The sequence below is a fragment of the Aulonocara sp. 'chitande type north' Nkhata Bay genome, linkage group LG7 (genome assembly GCF_057382095.1).
Source record: "Aulonocara sp. 'chitande type north' Nkhata Bay isolate Kocher_YH1m ecotype deep benthic linkage group LG7, A_spYH_male_GT1.1, whole genome shotgun sequence".
Lineage (NCBI taxonomy): Eukaryota > Metazoa > Chordata > Actinopteri > Cichliformes > Cichlidae > Aulonocara > Aulonocara sp. 'chitande type north' Nkhata Bay.
This window is the reverse complement of record NC_141350.1, coordinates 4268729-4289939: the sequence shown is the minus strand read 5'-3', so window position 1 is coordinate 4289939 and position 21211 is coordinate 4268729. Positions and strand designations below refer to the sequence as shown.

Sequence of the window (21211 nt, the reverse complement as noted above, 5' to 3'; positions counted from 1 at the left end):
TAGAGCTGTGCACAGGTGTGCGGCCACACGTTTAGTCTACCCTGTAGAGCACTCAATGTCTGTAAATAATAAAAAAAAAACCTAAAAATATCGTTTTATTTTGATTTAGAAAGAAAATATTGAATGAAAAACTAATATAATGTGACGTCTATTTCAAGTTACGTATAAGTAGTTTGTCCCTAATAAGGACAAAAAGCCTTCAGGTTTGGCAGCAGGAGTGTCCGTCAGGGCGCGGATGTCCACTACTGTGGAGATCCCTCCCTCCCTGTCCTTCCTACCTCCAGCTGCTGCGTGCTGCAGTCGGCTTGCCTGCCCTGTCTGCCTTTTCGCCTGCTGGGAGTTGAGTTGTAGGGTCGGGGGTGGGGGGCGAGAAAGCGTTGAGGGAGAGCGAGCATAGGGGGGGGGACGTGTGGATGTGTGGGTCTCAAACTGGAAACCACCACCAAAGCGGCGCAGACTCTTAATCATTCAAGCCGACTTCCAAGCCCTTCGGACATGCTGTTGACACTACTTCTGCCGGAAGGACCCTAAACTTGCGCGATTGTTTTTTCTTCTTCTTCTGTGGTTTCAGCAGCGCTGTCGCGCTGTGCCGACTGCTCGGATAGTTGAGAGGATTCATTGGTTGGAGCAGGATTGCGCATTGGCCCAGCCGTGTATCCGCCGCGTATCCTGAGGGAAGAAGAACAATGAAGCGATAAACATTTCCTCCTTTTTCCAAGTCCCGCTGCAGACTTAAAAAAATCTCGGTGCTTCTTCCCCTGGCTTTCATTTTTCTCGTGTTGTTTGGGATGCGTCGGTAGCTGTAGGATCCCGCTTGTTGACAGTTTTTTTTTTCTTTATACAAGAAGTTTACAACAAGTTTCGGACATAGGAAGACGGAAAATGTCCACACCGAGGTTCAAAAAGGATAAAGAAATTATCACGGACTACGAGAGTCAAGTCAAAGGTAAGGGGAGGGTTAAATGTTTCTCTGGGAAATGCGCTTGTAAGAGCTGCTGGGAGAACCGAGAAAGGACTAATTGGGACCAGGCTGGTTCATCACTACCTGCATGAGTCATAGCTAGTGATGGTGGTCACTGGCTATGACTTGTGGTGAGGTGGATTAAGAAAGAAAGTTGGTGTAAATGACCCCCTTTTGGTCAAGTCAAACGAGGACATGTCTTTCCAAGAGGTCCAGCCTTCATATAACTTGGATATCTGTAAAATGACTTGGAGGGCTGCCACAGCTCAATAATATTTGTGCCAGCAGGACAAAGTTAGGGATGTAGTCAGCAAAATAAATCATTAGTCACATTTCAGGAAGGGTTTTTAGTCTTGCATAGTTTTGCATGTGAAAACCACTGAGAACGCTCAATAGACTGACACTGGTTCAAAGAAGCGATCACTATCTTTCACATGGCTTCAGGCCTGTAGCCTTTAAAAATAAATAAAATAAAATCTGTTATTTTAAGGCTGTATGTCCACACATTGTCCTTAACAACCGAGATGCTTGTAATTATTCCCACTTGGCCTGTTGCATTTTTAGTCACGCTTGTGTGTTATAACTACCTGTTACTGTTGAGATTTTTTCTTGAACTCTAGCTGGTGTGGGACTTTTGTCGTTAAGCCATTGTTCCCATAATATCACAGCAAGGTTATGCAACTGGAGAGGTGAGAAAGGACAAGTTCAGGCATCACAGATACACACAAATTAACTTTGAGTGAACTGCTCAGGGGCACTTAAGAAGTAGTGGATGGTTAGTATTCTATGCCAATTTGTTTCCCACTTAATGCCACACACACTTTAAAACTTAAAACTGCTCAGTGACTAGATTAAGGTATGTGATTTAAAGGTGTGCTTCACTGATGTCGCCCCTAACTTATCTTGTCTCCTTCAAGTCCCCCGTTGGCTTATTCCCAGACAGAAAAGGCAGTTGCTGCTCCAGGGTAACCATGGGGATTTGGTCCCCAGCCTACCAGCTCTGTTCCTCAGTGCTATTAATTTGCAGAAATGCCACCTATTCACCTCCCATAGCCAGCCTTAACTGCTGAGAAAAGAGGAGAGGTTAGTGGTGGTTGGTGGGGCTTTAAGAAGGGTATAGAGAAGTGTTGGTTGAGGAATTACAAGATTGCATGAAAGCAAGCTATCATTTGCCAAAGGTTGTTCAGAACCCCATCCCCCTGCACCCCCCTGTAAGGATGACTAAGGGCTTTCAGCCAGTAATAGAAGATGATGCACAGTCATAAACGATGTCAAACAAGACATGACTTGGCCTCCCAGTTGTCTCGAGGAAGTTGGTGTGTTAATAAAAAGCACCTGATGCTGAGAATAGCTGCTGCTTGACAGCACCAGAAGAGCCTCAGTAAATCAAAGTTTAAGTGTATTGTTTTGTTGAATCTAATTCTGAGGCTAATGCTCTGAAGCTTGTCGTGCATTGTAAATATCCTCTAGGTAGGATATTTTTCTTCGGGGGAGTTAACATCACAGGCGGTGCACAGCTATTTGCATAAAGTACTGTTCTGGTTCTTTTTGCATTGTAAATAACCCGTGGGTATTCCATCTGAGGGATGCATTATTTATTATCTTTCAAATGTATGTTCCAAAAACGACTGATTGAATTTATCTTTAACTATAATTAACCACAGGTAAACACTGTATTTCTTATCAATACTGTGTCGTCTGTTAAACAGAAAAAGAGGAATCTTTATTAGGTCGGTGTTCGCCTGCAAAGGAAGACTTGTTTTGTTTTTTTTGGGGTGGGGGGTAGCTGCTGGGCTCATTGGGATATGAGTAAGTAGTACAGGAAGAAAATGCTTTGTAGTGTAGTAGCACGGTTTCTGCATTCAGAAGAGCAGCTCCTGATTCAGCGATTGTAAAGCCTTTTATATGTTAAGGGTGGTAATGAGTGGGGTTTAATCTGCAATGACCGGTGACAGCCAGAGGCAGAATCTGGTGAACAGACATTGATTACTTTAGAAGTAGAACAACAAGCATCCTAAAAAACATCAACAACTGGAGCCAACACTCTGATGTTTTGGCCAATATTCTCCCCGTCTCACAGCTTTTAAAAAGTACAGAATTTTCACAATATTTTGACAGAGATCTGGAAGCCAGTTTTGCTGCATCTTACATAAGCACACTGATCTGTAGCCTCAAACCCTCTGCCTTGATTTTGACAGGAGACTTGCATCGTTACACCAACAATTCATGCTTCTTCCTTTTTTTTCCCTGCGACTCATCATTTTCATATTTGTGCTCAGCATGCTTGTGCTTAGTGGGATTGCTATTCAAGTCAGTAAATGTGATGTATTTAAAGTAGCTTTCCACGGTGACTGTCTGAACGCTTTCCTACAAAGTCTTACACTACTGTTCCCTGGCCTGGTTTGTCATTCAGCTAACATTCGTTTCATAAGTCCCGTCCAATAGGCTTTTTTAACCTCCTACGAGAAATGTAAAGCAAGTCATTTTGGCAATTGAAGGCAGTTATCATTTTATTGACAATGCTTTGTTGCATGGGGATTTAATTCTTTATAACTGCTAAGAATTGGCATCTACATCAAGACTCGGCTTGATCTGGGAAAACAAAAACATTAAGGAGATTGGGTTAAGACAGTGGAGTTTGTTTGTGCCTTATAACGTGCATCAGTTGCAGTCAATTAAAGTAATTGTAAACCAGCAAGTGAAAGCTTTGGGTACATTGCAATTCTCTGTGTGCCTCTGTTTCTGTGGACTGGTGGAACGGGGCAACACTGTCTGCAATGTTGTGGGTGAAATGTCGGTTTGATGTCAGGCTCTAGCTTGCTGTTTGTGTCCTGGGGGTTGTGACTCAGATGGCAGAACCCGTTAAAACCTCTGACAGGGGTCCTCTCCTGGATCATTATAAAGGCTGACCCTTGACCTGACTTCACTGCTCTTTGAAATCAGAGCTCTGCCCCTTTGCATACAAAGAGAATGGTCCCTCCATGTTTGTACGCAGGGGGATTAAAGGAAGGAAACTGCTGGGAGGTTGTATGGTGGTAATTACTTTTCAAATAGCTAAGAGTTGTCTTGTGGTTAAAAGTGTGATTAGTTAATTTACTTCACTATCAGCACAAATTACGTCTCTTCAAATGCATGGGGGCGTGCTTGTGGATCATCATGCATTGCATGTGATGTTCATGTGACGTCAGGTTATCATGTGGACGGATTTTTGCTTTAACTCTGCCTGCTACCAAGCTTTAGCATGGAGAACACTGGGAAGTTTTCACAATACTTCAGAAAGTAATCTGTTTAGACAAAATCAGTTTGAAGAGGGATTTCACAAAGAACCCGAAAATAGCCATTAGCCAATTTTACATCCTTGGGTACATAATTTCATGTTTCTGGTATTCCAGTTATTAATGTCAGTATCATAAATATTGAATTTGTAACATTAGAAGTTTGTTACATTTGATCTAGTCGCTGATAGATTGACGGACTGTTTGTTGGTTGTTTCATACTTTGGGTTAATCCAGATAGAGCAGCTGTCTGAGCAGACTCCTATTTCCCAGTGTCACCTTTGCCTCCTCCTTCAGTAAATATTATCAGATGTGAGTTTGAAGGTGTGAATGGCTCTGAAGCCAGCTGTCAGTATAACATGACCCTTTTTGCAACGGTCAGATTTTTTTTTTCCCCCATTAACACCAACCTGTAGTTACACCACCAAGCCTCTAATTTCAGCTCAGCTTTCTTCTACATTGCTTTTTGCCAACAGCCAATCAGTTCACACAAAGAGCCATTTTACTAACAGTATTGCACTTCCCACAACAGTTAAGTTGTAACCAATACCGCGGTGTACATTGGTGGATGTGTGATGCTCCATCTTGGCAGAGTGTTGATGGAGTTTAAAGGCTGCAAGACTAACGTAATTCTAACCCCTCCTGGATCACTTCTCCACAGTATCACACATCCGTTCACACACTTATCATCAATTTTTAACCCCCCCCCCTCCAAACTTCTATAACTGTGGGTGTTTGTAATGGGCTCACATGCAGTGGTATGGCACTGGGTGTTGTCTTTGTGCATGGGTGTGTGTTTGCATGGCTGGGTGAATTGTTATTGACAGCACCATCTGTGGCCATTCACCCTTTTTGTAGTTTTAATAAACTCTGCTGAGCACAAGCAAAGCTTCACATTCCCTGCTGCTCGTTATTGTCACCACAAAGGCTACCGGGACCTTACTGCAGCCCCCCACGCTGACCATCAACAAGGGGAAAAAAAAGAGCCAAACCTGCCCCCATTCATGTCACTATATTCCCCAAACCAAACAAACATGTTGCCTGGTGTATTGTCTTCAGATCCAGTTAATTCAGTTTCTTCCCAGAAATGTACCCTACTGCAGTGTGACCGAATAAATTGAAAGTAAAGTTTTGGACTAAATGGTTGGCTTTTGTTCCTCTTTTTTTCTTCTTTCAACTACTATTTTCCTTCTCTCTGGTGATGTTGGCGCAAAAAGAAGAATCCATGTAAGTGCCTAGTAATGAGCTGGATGAGATCCAGTGTGTTGCTGCACTGGATTAGCTAATATGAGGTGCAGGGTATAAATGGAACAAGACCGTGCTTGAAGAAAGTAAAACCGGAATTAAAAGCGAAAGTTTAAAGTAAAAAGGAGGTTTTGTTGGGGATTTGCAGAGATTTTGGTTACTCTCTGGACAACCTTAATTTCTTTGAACCATGGCTGAGGCCCAACAGATGGACAGACAGGAAGGCAGATAGACACAGTTTGACTACCAGGCCATGCTGCTGTCTGCCACCCAGTAGGCCTGGATTAGGGGTAAGAAGATTGGGGGAAGGGAGAGGACAGTATGAGGCCAGGGCAGGAATAAGTGAAGGCGGAGGTCACAGGCTCTGACTTGGGTGACTTGTTTTAAACTGCGTCTGTGTGTTCATCCGATTCATCTGCGGCTCTAAGCCGTTTATGTGGTTAGCGGTGGTGAAAGCTTTTTAAGATGAGTGCAAACATTCTATAAGTGAAGTCTCTCGTTAGTCCTTGTTCTGGGTTCCCTTAAACAATGTGACATCTGCCACTTTGGTTGCTTTTTTTCCGCCTGTGTCAGTGGTTTGGCTGACCATGACCAGGGAAGCTGAAGCTTCTTTGCTGAGGTAGTTTATTCATCAGCCACAAAGAGGGTACTGTACTAAAAAAAAAACCTCTTTGTGATTGTTTTGGTTGCTAGCAAATTACAGTGGTCAACTGTTTACATCGATAACATCGACTTGTCTGCAAATATTTGTCATTTATTTACTCTCTAAGCTGTAGTAAAGCTTAAAGTGACACACAAACCAGAAATGTAGAAGTGTAAGTTATGCCTTGCTGCTGCAGTCAAAACGGTTCAAAATGTGCAACTTCTATCTTGAAGGCAAACATTTTCCATTTACAGTTTGAATCACACTTTTCTATGTTTGACTACTGCTTGGTGAATAATTTGCAGATGACTCTGCATCTTCCAAGCAAACTAATTTGGCAACTGTGCCAATCTGCTACTAACCAAAACGGTTGCAAGGAGGTTTTCAGTGCAGTAACGCATGCCTCTTGGCAATCAGTTTCACACTAGAGGCTGCCAGCAATCACTTGCCAACCAGTTGCAGAATACACACTTTTCCTTGTGACTGGTGGTTACCAGATGGTCACTGACTGGTCTCTAGAGCTGTGTGGGGGAAAAGTTTCTCCTTTTAAGAAAGAGAAACTGAAAATATTCTACTTTTTTCTGGTCTTTTGCACAAACAGAATGTTTACGTAATATTTTGGCTTAATTAAAGCCTAAACCAAAGTGATAAAAATATACAGTCTATTATTAACAACTGTGCTCACTTCTACTGATCTTGAGCCTTCGTTTGTGCCTGTTTACTTTTCACCTCTGATTGCCTTTAGTTGGCAGCCTTCCCAGCATTCTTGAAATAATGGAATTCAAAACAATCAAATGTATGACAAGACTGACAAATAATATTTTGCTGGCAAGTCGAGCCTTGTTGGTGTTCATCAAATAGTTACCCATATTCCCAGCACCTGACAAAGATGATTACGCTAGTGATTTGGTGTATTGAAGAAATGTATTTTCTTTTATAATTTCCGCTATATGCTCAAGTGAAATATTTGTATTTGAACGTGTGCATACTTAAAGACGTGTAATATCCTTGAACTCAACAATTCAACTTCTTTGCTGGTTTTGCACACCATCTGGAATGTGTTCTTGCATAACACTGTCTTGGTCAGGCAGTCCATGCGTAATCTGGAAAAAAAAAATGCATTCAAATTGTATAACATTTCCCTACTTCTTAAAATTTTTACAAATTAACAGGCTTTGTGATACTTGACAACATGAAATTGCAAAGGTGAAGAAAGCACCTCTTAATAATAGGGCTGGGAAAATCATCAAAGACCCCAGTCACCCATCACATGGACTCTTCACCCTCCTGCCCTCTGGGAGGCGCCACAGGAGCCTCCGGACTAAGACCACCAGGTACCGGAACAGCTTCTTCCCCACAGCTGTCAGACTCCTGAACTCTGCCTCCTGACATCTGACCCACGTTAAACTCATGGACTGAACATACACACACCCACAATGGACAACTGTACCCTCAAACACACAATAATAACATGGACTGAACCACCACTCACAACCACTAGCACTTTATATAGCCTCTGTAGAAACTATCTACACCCTCACTTATCTTAACTGCACTACTGTATAGCTCTGTGTAAATAATCATTCTGTACATTCAATAATCTTTAATCCTACAACTGTTTACAACTTGCATAGTTCCCATTTCTGTATAGCTGTATATCTCAGATTCTGTAAAGTTATTTATTTCATATTCTGTATAGTTTTTCATATTTATATCCTGTACATAGCTTGTACTCACTACAGCCTGTACATACTTATAGTTATAGAATATTCACAACATACTTCATACCGTGTACATTATAACATACCATAATAGACCCATTTCTGTAATATACTTACATATCTATACTATTGCTAATATATATTGTAATATATCTATATCACTAAAGCACTTCTGGATGGATGCAAACTGCATTTCGTTGCCCTGTACCTGTGCATGTGCAATGACAATAAAGTTGAATTCTATTCTATTCTATTCTATTCTATAATCTCAAATAAAGAGTTTCTTTGGGTCTGATAAATGCTGGTGCATGAAATGTATTTTGCATCAAGTATGAAACTTTGTTTCCAAGACAATTTCTTACTTCACAATCTGCCATAAACTGTCTTTCCCATCTAGCCTTAACGCTGGTGAACAAGCTTAATGTAGTGATCCTGTGGCGCCTCCTTGCCCCCCCCCCACCCCACCCCCCTTTTTTTCTTTGTTCTACTTTGACCTCATGACCTGAGGAAAGAGAGCTTTTAGCCTGCCGCCCTCCTGAGCTATAGCCGGAGACCACCCCTTGAGGCACAACTACCATGTTGGGCTGCTGCCCTGAGGAGATTTCGGGGGTGGGGTTATAAAATCTAGTCAGAAAGATGTCAACAAAATGACTAATCTTTTTTGTGTGTGTAGGTCTGATTGACCATAGGTTAAAGACAAGAAGTCACCCATGTCTTTCATCTAAAAATATAATTGAGTACTGCTGTTGCGGACACCACAAAGTCTGTATTAATGTAGGGAGGAACTGGAGAGTTTTCCACGGTCTCAGCTTATCAGCCTTGCAATAAACGATCATTGTGGGTTTGCAGGAGGAGGAGACACGAACTGAGTGTACAGCAGCCGGGGCTAGTGTTCGAGGAGCCTCAGGCTGGGCTTATGAGCTCTAGTCTGAACTCTGCTCCACCCTCCCTTGGGATGGAAACTGGAGCAAAAACTGTGGTTCCAGCCACAGATATGTGGGGTGCTTGGAGAGGAAAAAAAAAAGCGCCATTTAGGGATAAAGGTCTGTCAGCCATGTTCCTCCCCTCCTCTTGGAGTCCTACTTCCAGCAGTCACATGTGGAGAGAGTCCCACTTAGTCCTCTTTGAGCTGTTGTTATATCCCTTCTCACTCTGTTTCTAAGCCTGAAAGAGAGTTTCTCCCGAGATAACTAGTACTGAACGGTTAAATAAACCTAAGGGAAAAGATAACGCTGTGTATTTATAGTTCTGTTTTATCATTACAATCATCATGGAAAATGTAACTTTTCCTGAAAACTCTCCTTGCTTCTATGCAACACTGTCCAGCTGTTTATTGTGGTTATTATCGAATAGATGAAATGGCCAATATTTGTGCTTGCTTGTGGTTTAAAGTTAGATGAAAGTTAATTGTAGCACGTTTACTACTCCCTCACCGATTTATCCTAAAAGTTCATAATTGATATGTTTGGAGCATGCTTCTTCATGGTATTCTGTTTCCGTCAGTCTGTCCGTTTTGCTGTTTGTCCTCACTGACCCTCGGTTGGAAGCCTTCTCGCCAGGACAGCTTTGCCCTTTAGTCAGCAAACTGCTGACCTTTGATCTTTGACCTGAATTCCAAAATCTAAGCTCTCGCACTTCTGTTCACTTGGTTGGTTGTGTCTTTTGTGTAAATATCATGGCTTGCAGACAGTCAGAAGATTAATGGACGACTTTTAAGTCAAAGTTGTCTTTTTGTGCAACTTAACTGCTCAGTTACTGGCAAGAGACAAACCAGTTCTTACAGCTGAAATTAGTAATCGGTAAAAAAAATTTCATCATATTTTTCCAAGAAAAATAACGTTTAAGATTTAAAATCAGTAACTAAACAAGGAACTCAATTGCCCACTGCTTCTAAAATTAAATGGCAAAAGGCATTTAGATTAACTGGCACTTTAATACATTTTTTTGCAGTTGACAGATTTCAAGATTTGTTGTCTGAATGAAGCTGTGAACTTTTCCTCTTGACCAGTCTACTGCATATAGTCTTACAAATTTTACCCCTAGATTCACTAAATTCAGGGTTAATGTAAATTAGTACAGACAGTTTTGTTTTCTTCTTTTTTGTGGCAGAAACCTTAACAGTGTCCTCATTTACTGTGGTTGAAATGCAGGTAAAATTCCAAAGTACCTTAGAACAGCGGTCCCCAACCTTTTTTGCGCCACGGACCGGTTTATGCCCGACAATATGCCCGGCCTTTAAGGTGTCGCGGATAAATACAACAAAATAAAACTAGTACCGGTACCGAAAAAAGGAAGATTTATTCATAACACACGTGAAAAGACCCAGGAAAACCGAGTTAACGATAAAAACGATAACAAAATAACGCTAAAACCGATAAAAACCCTGAAAACCATACATTTCACACCCGAGCCTCAACTCTCGTGGCCCGGTACCAAACGACTCGCGGACCGGTACCGGTCCGAGGCCCGGGGGTTGGGGACCGCTGCCTTAAAAGGTTTGTAAGCCAGTAGAAATTTCTGGTATGAGCTACTAAGCCTTGAGTTAAACTATACTCGAGTCCAATGAAGATATTCAGATCTCATTTCTAATTGTATTAATGGTAAATGGCCTGTATTTGTATAGCGCTTTTCTAGTCCCTAAGGACCCCAAAGCGCTTTACACAACCTGTCATCCACCCATTCACACACACATTCACACACTGGTGATGGCAAGCTACAATGTAGCCACAGCCACCCTGGGGCGCACTGACAGAATGTCTGTATGAGAAAAAAAACATAATAAAAAAGATGCAGAACTGCTTTATTTTCTGGTGGATTTTTTTTTGTAGGTTAGGGTGAAGTGCAGCGTATTGCAAGAAGTCTCTGCGGAGTCTGACATCCCATTTTATTACAGTTTAATAGGAATGGAGTGAGCTGCGAAGAAAGTTCTGGTTTTTGTTTTTTATGCTTTCTGTTTTGTTTTGGGGTTTGTTTGTTTTTAGATCGGTCTGGTCTCTCCTGATGTGCCCTATTTCTCTCAATCCAAAGTGGAGCATGATACCAACCATCATGAAGAAAATAGTCCACAAAACTTTTTTTTTTTTATCTCCTTAATTATAGATGGTGATCTGCTTTTAGGATGACAGAATCTGCCACCAGTATAGCTGGGGAATAAGATTGTTCAGAAAAAAAATTAAAGTGTGTGTGTGTGTGTGTGTGTGTGTGTGTGTGTGTATACACTTGCGCAGTCAGCTTTCCAGCAGGCGCACAAGCACTGTGGACATGCCTCATATATCTTACTTTTTAATCAGGCAGTGTGGAGGAAGCTCCCGTCTACCCTTGGGTCCTGTGATTTGTCCTGGTTAATGATGTGTCAGAGGGACGTGATACATAGTAACCTGGCTGGTTGTGTGGCACATGCACGATGGTGCTATGGTCACTTGCAGAAAAATAGGGTGGCCTTCATGTCCTGAGCCTTCGGGGGGACAGAGAAAGAAATGGCTAGTTTTGCTTGCCTTACAGTAAAAAGACAAAGGGCAGTGAAAACTGATCTGTCTGTTCTTTTATTCTTTCGCCCCCTTTTGTCCTTTGCTGTCACACTCTTAACAGCTGCCCCACATTCTCCGATCTTTCTTGTGCTAATCCAAAAGCCCTGGGTGGATCCTGTTGGGGTTGCCTTCTGCATGCAAAACTGGCATTTGATTTCATCTGTCCGGTCTTGACAAGTTTGTTTTCCACATAGGTACCATGGCAAAGGGTTTAATGAGATATTCTGATGGACATTTATTCTGTTCAAGATGTGTCATCTCAGCCCCTGAGAACAAGACTGAGAGCCTGCTCTCAGTCAAGCGTGGGTACTTTAAAAAACGGAGAGAGGATTGGCAGTTAAAGCCTCCCTGAGGGTAGGTCTGAGGAGATAACAGAACGTAACTCTCTGTCACTTCCTCCATATTGGCTTCCACTATAATTATCTGGAAATGAGGTCTTTGTGAAGCCTCCTCGCTCTTTTGTTTTCGCTCTGTGTGCGTTCACGTTGGAGCTGATAGTGTTAGCCTGTCTTAGCCTCTGGTGCCCTGCGAAGTGTGGGTTGGGACCATTGTGGACTTTTCGTTCTTCACAGATTTGCTTTCACCACCAGATGCCTTGTGAGAAATCAATCCCTGCTGCTCGTGACTGGGACTGTGACAAGGGGAGTGATTGGGCCTCAGGCTACAGTGAGATCGCTCTGTCTGAAACCTGAGTGAGGGCCAAGATAAGGGTGTGATTTGAGCTACAGCAAGTACAGTTGTTTTTTTTGTTTTTTTTTAAGCTAGGATCAGAGAAAAGACCTAAGTAGAGACCATCTTATGATGGATTTACACCAACTATGACACCACCGAGTTCTCTGACCACACCTATCTTTGAACTCTGCTTTCATTTTGCTGACTACTACACAGAGTCCTTAAGTTTGTCCTCATGGATTGGACGTTGGCTGTCTTTGAACTCAACATTCATTTTGATGTCAAATAGAAGAAAGTGCTCCCTTACTTCCAAATCTGCCACAGCAGATGGAGCCGCATATTAGATTTGACATACATTTCTTCATCGGATGCCCTTCCTGATGCAACCCTCCCATTTATCTGAGTAGGCACCAGCACTAGCATGTTACCACCGGAGGCTAGGTTTGTGTCTCCACCTGGTTGGAAGGCAATATATGAACAACTACACTGCACGACTGTGTCTTGTGCAGTGTTAACAGTTTCCTCTTAGATTTAAATAAATAAAAAAGACACTTGCTAAAGTACTCAAAACCATCATTACTGCTACAGTAGATGCCCATGGGCAGTTTTATTCATGCATGTGGTCTGAGAACTCATTGGTGCTGGGGGTGGTGTAATCCCCTGGATGGTTTGTGACTTGTTTTGTAGGTGTTCACTCAAAATCGGCTTGATTATTAGTGATTATATTCATTTACCAAAATGATTGCAATTGCTGTCCTGAACATCACACAAACACATTTCAATTAAAATCAAAGAATATTCTTGTAATGTTACACCTGAGAGGAAAGCTGTGGCAGCGCTGAATTCACCTTCTGAATACCACGAAGGAATGAGCTGGTGTAACACATTTGCTCATTCCAACTTTTTCTTTCTAATCTTTTCCTTGTCAGGTGATGATCTTCACAATTTAGGATGGGGAATATGTTGGAAATATTTATCTGTGCCTACTTTTAAATATCCTAACTCAGCTCCACTGCAGGAAGCCATCTGAATCAAAGCAGGCTCATTATCATGCCCTCACAGTGCAGTTTAGCCTTACACATTTTTGTTGCATCAGCCTGCGAGTGTTAAAAAAAATCAGATCCTCTAGTATAAAGTATTCTCAGTGTTTTCTTTTTATCTGTCAGTTTGGTTAGCTCAAGCTTGAAGGATGTGGTTCTACTGTTTTTCTCAGTTCTAGGAATGTTTGAATCATTCATGATAAAATGATTATGATTGTAGGCTTCAGATGGAGCTCTGATGATTCATTCACAGCCCTTAAACAGCCTTTAAAAATACATGTGCGCGTATATGGCTGAAAATGAAAAAGTGCATCATATCAGCATAATTATATCGCTTTGATTTTTAGATTATGATTAGATTAAAGTTTGGCTCTTGGCAAAAATTCTGTGGCATTTTACTGTGGCTGCGGGGAAGACCTCCCCCAAAAGTGTTCTGTTGGTGGGAACTGGTTTCAGTATGCGTTTCAACTGGTTTCTTGGTTTTCATTCACTGTCATGATCAGCTGGGTTAATTATAATGGGTTTAAAGTTAAGAAGACACTTATGTGGTTATTGTAGCTACTGTATTTCCTCAAATAAAAATTTCCTGTCAACTACAAGCCAGATTCTTGGCTTTTTGTGGGTGTGGGGCCTGGGGAACAAACCATCCTGTCAATCTTGTTGCATCTTATCGCTGCAACATTTTCACAGTAAGGCCAAAATGAGGGTTCCATCCATCCATCTTCTGCCCTTATCCAGTTCTGGATCGTAGGGCCAGCAGTCTAAGTAGAGATGCCCGGACATGTGACATGAATGTTATTACACTATCCTCCACCTGCCCCTGAAATCTACCCTTAAGTACAAGCTGTAGTGTACCCATCCAGGCACCTCATTACTTTAACCCCCAACCTGCACTGCTCAGTGTCAAGCAGTTGCTCCTGATGCTAACATTCAGATTGAGTTGAGGTGTCAGTAAACCAGGTTCATGTCTGTACAGGTTGGCAGTGGTGAGGTCTGGTATTGTCACGTATCAACATACTTGTTGAGATGGTGTGAAAATTGGAACTTTTCTGTGTAGTAAGCACATTAATGTGGATTTGACTGGTTTAGTTCCTGTTTAGAAGCAAATTGTAACATGATCCAAGTTTCTCTGGTGCTTGCAACAAATGAGAATTTTTTTAAATACTGCCCTACCTCTTGGGTTCTTTTTTTCTAACTTGCTGAATTGTTACATAAACTGATAAACCTTGTAGACTTGCGGGACTCTTTTGTTAGCTTGTATAGCATAGTGTGTAATCAAAACATGGCACCAAACCAAGGCAGAGCTTCCCAAACGAGTTTCTTGTATTTAAAGAATGAAATGTACTTTATCTGACTGATTTGGCTTTCGGGAAATCGAAGCACAGATGCATGGGATGTCATCGTGCCGATAGGTCAGATGTTCTATCTGCCCTGCTCCCCATGCCCCACAGTGTGCACAGAAATCATGGCACAACTTGTAATTCAACTGTCCTTCCTGGGAAGCGGTGTAGAAATAGTTTCCAGATTAGTACATAAATTAGCTGAGCTCTGCTTCATTTGGCCAACATTTGTATTTCTATGAAATAAATGAGACTTTTTTTAATGTTCTTAGTTTCACAGTGACTCAATAACAACATTATTACTCTGACACTCTGGGAAATGTACTGCCCTTATTTTAGTGCAGTTGAAAGACAACTTTTAAATTACTTTATACTCAATACATGACATTAGACTCCACATTTAAAGGAAGCAAGTATGTTAACGCTTGGTTGGAGATGTCTCAGTGAAAGGATTGTATTGATGTCTCTCTCGTCCACATGAGCAGAATCAACTTTGCAGGGCAATGAAAGCATTGTTTCACCTGTCAGATAAATTAATGCCAAGTTGGAAAAGATTAATATTTTTTCGTAAGGGGAGAGAAAATCCAACTTTTTTGATCATATTTTCGATCATAAATATAGATTAAAGTGAAGGGATAAATCTTTGAGTCAATGTCTCTGTTTCCTGTCTTTGCCGTCCCAGAGCTTGTAGTTGGCAAGATTCCCCAAATTCAGTTAATTATACTTTACTGCATTTTTGCACAACGTCAGCTTATATAGAAGTTATCAGCTGAACCAAACGATTGCATATACTGAACATTAAGGAGATATATGTATTCTTATCCTGTCTTCCTTCTCTCACCCCAACCGGTTGCAGCAGATGGCCCCGCCCCTCCCTGAGCCTGGTTCTACCGGAGGTTTCTTCCTGTTAAAAGGGAGTTTTTCCTTCCCACTGTCGCCAAAGTGCTTGCTCATAGGGGGTCATATGATTGTTGGGTTTTTCTCTGTATCCATGAAGCGCCTTGAGGTGACTTTTGTTGTGATTTGGCGCTATATAAATAAAATTGAATTGAATGTATTCATATACAGTATACTAACAATATCCTACTATAAAGCCTCAGTCATGCCCTGCACATGCTTTTCAACCAAACAGCCTCTCGTTTGATCACACGGAACGACTGAAAAGATGAAAGATGCAGACAAATGGCACATAGACACAGAGCACATCGCTACAAAAACATTCATAGATCCCTATTGACACTCACAAGGTTAGCACACAAGGAAGCTCTGTGCTACTTAGAGTCTAATTTAAAGGCATTACCCTAGTAATCAATACTGCCTGTGTGTAGACACAGAGGGGTTTGTAATAGTATTTTTAGAAAAGCCTGAATGGACATGTGTGTTTCTTCATGGTGTGTGTCTGTATGTGTTTGTGTGTGTGCATGTACAAACTTTTACTTGTGCTTTTTCTAAGCCAGCTGCTCATTTGCAGATAAAGCATGTTATCCATTGTCTTTGACCTTGAAACTATTTTTCTTTTCCAAACTTTAACCTATGAAGATCTGAATAGGAAATAAAGCCCATTATACCTCCAAACGTATCTGTGTTTTCAGGGTTTGTTTGTTTTTAAATGAAATGAATAAAGTAAGCATGGGGATATTAAACACCAATTTATTTCAAAGCAGACAAGATGAGCATTAGGAAGACAAAAAGCTTACTCATTTTCAGGTAAATTAAAAATATGGCAACAGATATGTGCAATTTGTTTTACAGTACAGACTAGCTAGTGGTAGGGCGTCAGGTTCACAGAAGCTAAACTGCAGGAAGAGGAGAGGTGCTGGTTTGTATTTAAGTACAGCAACATGTAAAATTTATATTTAGGGCTGAACGATTATGGAAAATAATCTAATTGCGATTTTTTTGCCCCAATATTGCGATTGCGATGCGATATGCGATTATTTTTTAAGGTCTTTGTCTTCTGTATTATTAAACAAAGACAAGCAATACATCATATAGTATGGCCAATACTATATTACATTAATTTTAAACTGTTCTTTCCTGGAAGACAGACCTCTGTTATGATGACATGAGGTGATGCATGAATTGATGACTGACATTTTTATTTAACTTCTTCAATCACAACAGTATATTTGAACATACACAATAGTTTATTTTTAGCTTACAAACATCTGAGCATAAAGTGCTGACAAGGAACCCTGGTGTAAACATTAAAATGAAAGTCAGTACAATGTGCAGATTGCAGAAATATACATAAAAAAATCAGTGGCTTTACCACACTCAGTTTTTCGACATCTATGAACTACTAGACAGTCATTCAATTAAAAAATAATTTTAAATAAATAAAACTAATAAATAAAAAATACACACATCTTACTGATCTCTGCAGTCAGTAACATTACACATAAAGTGCAAACATAATAGCAATTGTATAAACACACACACAAACACGCCTTTAAAGTTTAAAGGCGTGAAATTGGACGGTCTAGCTTTCTGATTAGCGTCACCGCTGTCTCGGTGGAGTTTAATAAACTCGGCCGTCTGCTTCTTGCTATCTAAAATATAACCAGACACTGGCGTAAATTCTCGACTGTCTCATACTTCTGTTTAATAAGTTTTCTGTTTGACGTTTAGTCAGCTGTGTGAAAACCAAGGAGGAACCCACCCGGGGGATTAATAAAGTTTTATTTTATCTAATCTAATAACTTTAATCTCAGCCAAACCGATTTACTCACGAACAAACAAAACACTGAAAAAAGCCCAACAATAACATTTTTAGGTTGTCTAAGTGACTTATATATTACGTTTAACCCGAGCAGCGAAACTCCGCGGTGATCTGAAAATGATGTGCCGGGAGTTGTGCCGTTCTCGGCCGCATCAGTAACCCTCGAGCTCCCGGCTAGCTGTCGAGCTGGTGGGTAGCAGACGCCTCTGAAAACGTCGAAGCACTTTTGCAAATATGGGATATCTTGATAAACCGAGCAGATATTTGATGTTTACACAACTACTTTCTCGCCTGAAAATATGTTAAAAGTTTATTTTGTGACCCTGAAAGATTAGTATGAGTAATTTTAAAACTCAGTAGCGGCCGCCATTGCTGGAAACTGGAGTTTGGCTGGGCCGCGCTATGAATTCTGGGATATGGTAGTAATTTGGACAGCTTTCGGCGCGTCGCTGTGACGTAATCGGTCTACAAATGCGGCCTCAGGAGGATGCAGCCCATGAATTTGGACATGTCCAGAGTATAATCGCAGCCTTTGCGGTTAGAAAATTGCACTTGATCATGTCGCGATATTATCGCAAATGCGATATATCGTTCAGCCCTATTTATATTACTTTTGTTATTTGTCTTTTTTGTGTGTGTGTTGTGGAGCAGTCTTATTTGTACTCGCCTCTGGATTCGCATAATACATTATAAAGAAAACTATTAAATCAGCTCAAAAACATCATGACAAGAATTTGAGATTTCCGGGGTGTCCCTGTGGTGTCTGTTACCGGTATGGTGGCAGTGGATTATTCGAGTGTGTTCTTATAGGTTGTTAGATTTGCACTATAACAATAGCATGCCTTTTTTCCCCTTTAATGTTTAAGAGCTTGCTAAGCCCTCTGCCCCCTTTGCAGTATTTTTATTTTACTGGCCTTATACTACGTTGTCTTCCCTTCTCAGTTTCTTTTATTCCCTCCGTCTCACCAGTAGGCTTGCAGCACATGTCCTTCCCGATGAAATTACAGGCCTAGTCTTGAATAGGAGGGTTGTTCCTCCTCGGCCCCTCCAGTTCCACTGCCGGCTTAACCCTATCAAAGGCCCAGAAACCGCACATCCTGCAAGGTGCTGTTTTTTGTGGTAGAGCAAGGGGAGGGAAGGAGGAAGGGCAGATGGGAAACCGAGCAGGGGAAGATCATTTTTCTTTGCTTTTCAGTGTGTACTGTACAAACGATGAAGGAATGGCTCTTTCCTTCTCTTGGTTTTTAGTTAAATTTCAGGATTTTTTTTTTTTTTTGAAAGATTTCTGAAAGGGAAACAGAATGTACAAACACAGTGGGTGAATAGACAGCTGGACAGAAAGAAACACAGGAGGACAGATGGCTTTGGAAGCCAGCTATGTAAATCATCTGAAACAAAACAAACTATGAAAAAGCAGATGGACAACAGAGGCAGGCGAACAGGTCGATAGTGTTAAGACAAACATTCATGCAATCGAGGAAGGTCCACTTAAAGGTCGGCAGTAACGTTGGCGATAATGTTAGAAACTAAAATGCCACCTATGTAACATTTTACTGATCAAAGGATGAATGTTTTAGTTGATGATACATACAACGTGAGCAAACGTACTTTTACAAATTAGTAATTCATTTATTATATTCAATGTCTTCAGTGAGTCATCTCTCCCACTGAAAATCTCTCTGTAGCTTTGTCTCTATACCTGCAGTGTAATTGTCCAAAGCCCACACAGGTACAAATCCCTGCTCTCCTTTTCTCTCCCTTTCCCACCTCCTTGAGGCCCAAGAGAGGGAAATCTCCTAAAAACAATCCCTCCTTCAACACTGTAGGCCACATAACTGCCCTGCCATTCTTTAGGTTCATCTTACAGACATTGTGTCATTAAAGTCTTTACCAGCGTGCTACAGTTTCCATTTGTTTACTGTGATTTAGAGTAAATACTCCAGCAGATGAAAGCTTGTGCGCATCCGTTCCAGATGTTTCTCATGCTGCACCCTCTTCAGCTGTCCAACCGCACAATTTTCATACTATTGTTACCCCAAACAAACATCCCAACTGTAAGACTTGTAGGCATGCCCAGCCAAGTTTTTTTTTCTTTCCCCCCTAAGGGCTGCTTTGTTAAAAATGACTGTTTGCATTGACATATGAGCTTTAGCCCCTTTAGCTCTACCTCCACTAATATGTCCAGACAAAGGCACTAAGACATGCCAGATGCAAAGTGAGGAGTTGGACTATTTTTTTTTTATCTTGGCAAAAGGTAAAAAGTTCAAACTTTAGACATATCGAAATTTGGTGTTCAGCGCAGTATTCTTTTTGAATTAAAATTAGCTTTTTTCAGTATGTACAGAATATTTACATAGTTCATTTTTTGACACAAAAGAGCCCACAGCGGTTCCTTTAGGGCAGCAGTGAGCAGTTTGGTCATGCCATCGTTCTGAAAGAGATTGTTTTCCTTACAGATTCTTATTTTTCTGACGTTAAGCCACACCATCCCTTTTTTCTTACTTGTCTACTTTCTTGCTTTAGTTTAACAGGTCATGTCAAAGCATGTGTCAGTGGGAACTTGGGTTTGGCATAGAGCACAGAGAAGTTTTGAATATCAGATAGTTATCCCCCCCACAGACTTGAAAGGTGCCTCTGAAAAGTTTGTCGTTTGCCTCTTTGCAGAGTGCAGTGTGCTCTGATCCACAGCAGTTGGACAAAGGACTTCGGTGGTATAAAAGAAAATGCCTTTCAAATAGCTTCTGCAGTATAGAGGTCTATGTCTTATGTCAGCCGAATAAATTTGCACACATTTTTCAGACTAAGTTAAACTATAATCATTTTCTTTTTAATTGTGCCACTGGCTCCAGAGAGTTGGGTAGTTAGTGGCACCGTGCAATTTTATTTAACATAGCTATAGTAGACAGACATAACAACATAACAACATAACATTAGTAAAAATCCATCTTGAAGATTAATAAGAAGCACAACTTTAGATACCATAAAATATGTTTAATAAATTGGAATAACTATATTTAGTTAAGCATAAAGTTTTATGATAAAACATCGTTTACAAAGAGATTTAAAAGTCGACACTAAGGCAAGTTTCACATCCAGAAGTGACAAGTCAGATGTTAGGACATATAACGGGCTCTGCCAGATGTTATGAAATGGGCATTTGGGTAAGAGAGGGTAGACATTTGAACTATAAAGAAGGAAAAAAGAGCTTTTATTATTATGGTACTATGACTTGATACGAGTTTTTCTTCACATGTTACCTCTAGACTTAACAGTAGGCCTGTTTAAGGTGGCAGTCATATCAGGCTTGGGTCATGCTAGAGCTCACAGTTTAGCCTACTTTATTCCTCACAGAGTTAGCTTATTCTATACTGGTGATGTCATATTTTTCCACGATTATTTGAAGCTTTCGTTGTCACTCTGGCTTGCCATTGCAGTCCATTGTTAAACAACGCATTCTCGAGCACAAAACACCACACTGACGCACCAACACACCAGACTGGTATCCAGATCAAACAGTGTGTCTAGATGTTAAACAGCAGCTGAACAAACAGCTCAGGCTCTAAAACGGGCTCACTTCATCCAGCGTTCGGCTCCTTGCACTCTTATTTTATTTGGATCATAATGATGGTCCTCGAAGGCCACCGTAAAGTGATTGATCTCATGCCTGCCTGCTGTAAGCCTTTGGTGTGTCAGGGTGTTGCCTTAGCAACGGTGCCTTTTGACTTATGAGCCACTTAGCTAAGCTGAATCTAATTAGCATAGATTATTAGATTTCTGTTATTGAAATTATACATTTTAAATATTACCTTGTTGAATGGACTTGACGTAGATTGAAGCCTTTGTTTCGTGCAGTTAGAATCGTCTAGCTTAAGATTGGTTTTTAACCGCTAGAGTGTGTTTTGGTTGAACAGTGCAGAGAGTTATCCACCATGACTGAGCAGTTTCTGAGCCAGACTGTAAAAAAAACTAGAGTGCAGGAAGGAACCTGAACTCTTTGAGTCTGCTGCTCACAATAATCCTAGACCCAAGAGGAAACACAAGAATTCACAGCACAGTTACTACTGC

General features: G+C 41.0%; 1 protein-coding gene across 5 annotated transcripts in view; it reads left to right on the top strand.

Moving 5' to 3' along the window:
- Positions 1 to 413: 413 nt before the first annotated feature.
- The window catches only part of srgap1a (SLIT-ROBO Rho GTPase activating protein 1a), a 79286-nt gene continuing 58488 nt past the window's right edge, over positions 414 to 21211 (top strand). For all 5 annotated transcript variants that reach the window (XM_086298066.1, XM_086298065.1, XM_086298064.1 and 2 more), the window contains exon 1: positions 414 to 946. In XM_086298066.1, the coding sequence (XP_086154192.1) occupies positions 883 to 946 (64 nt within the window). In that variant the 5' untranslated portion in view covers positions 414 to 882. The remainder of the gene's footprint in view (positions 947 to 21211) is intronic.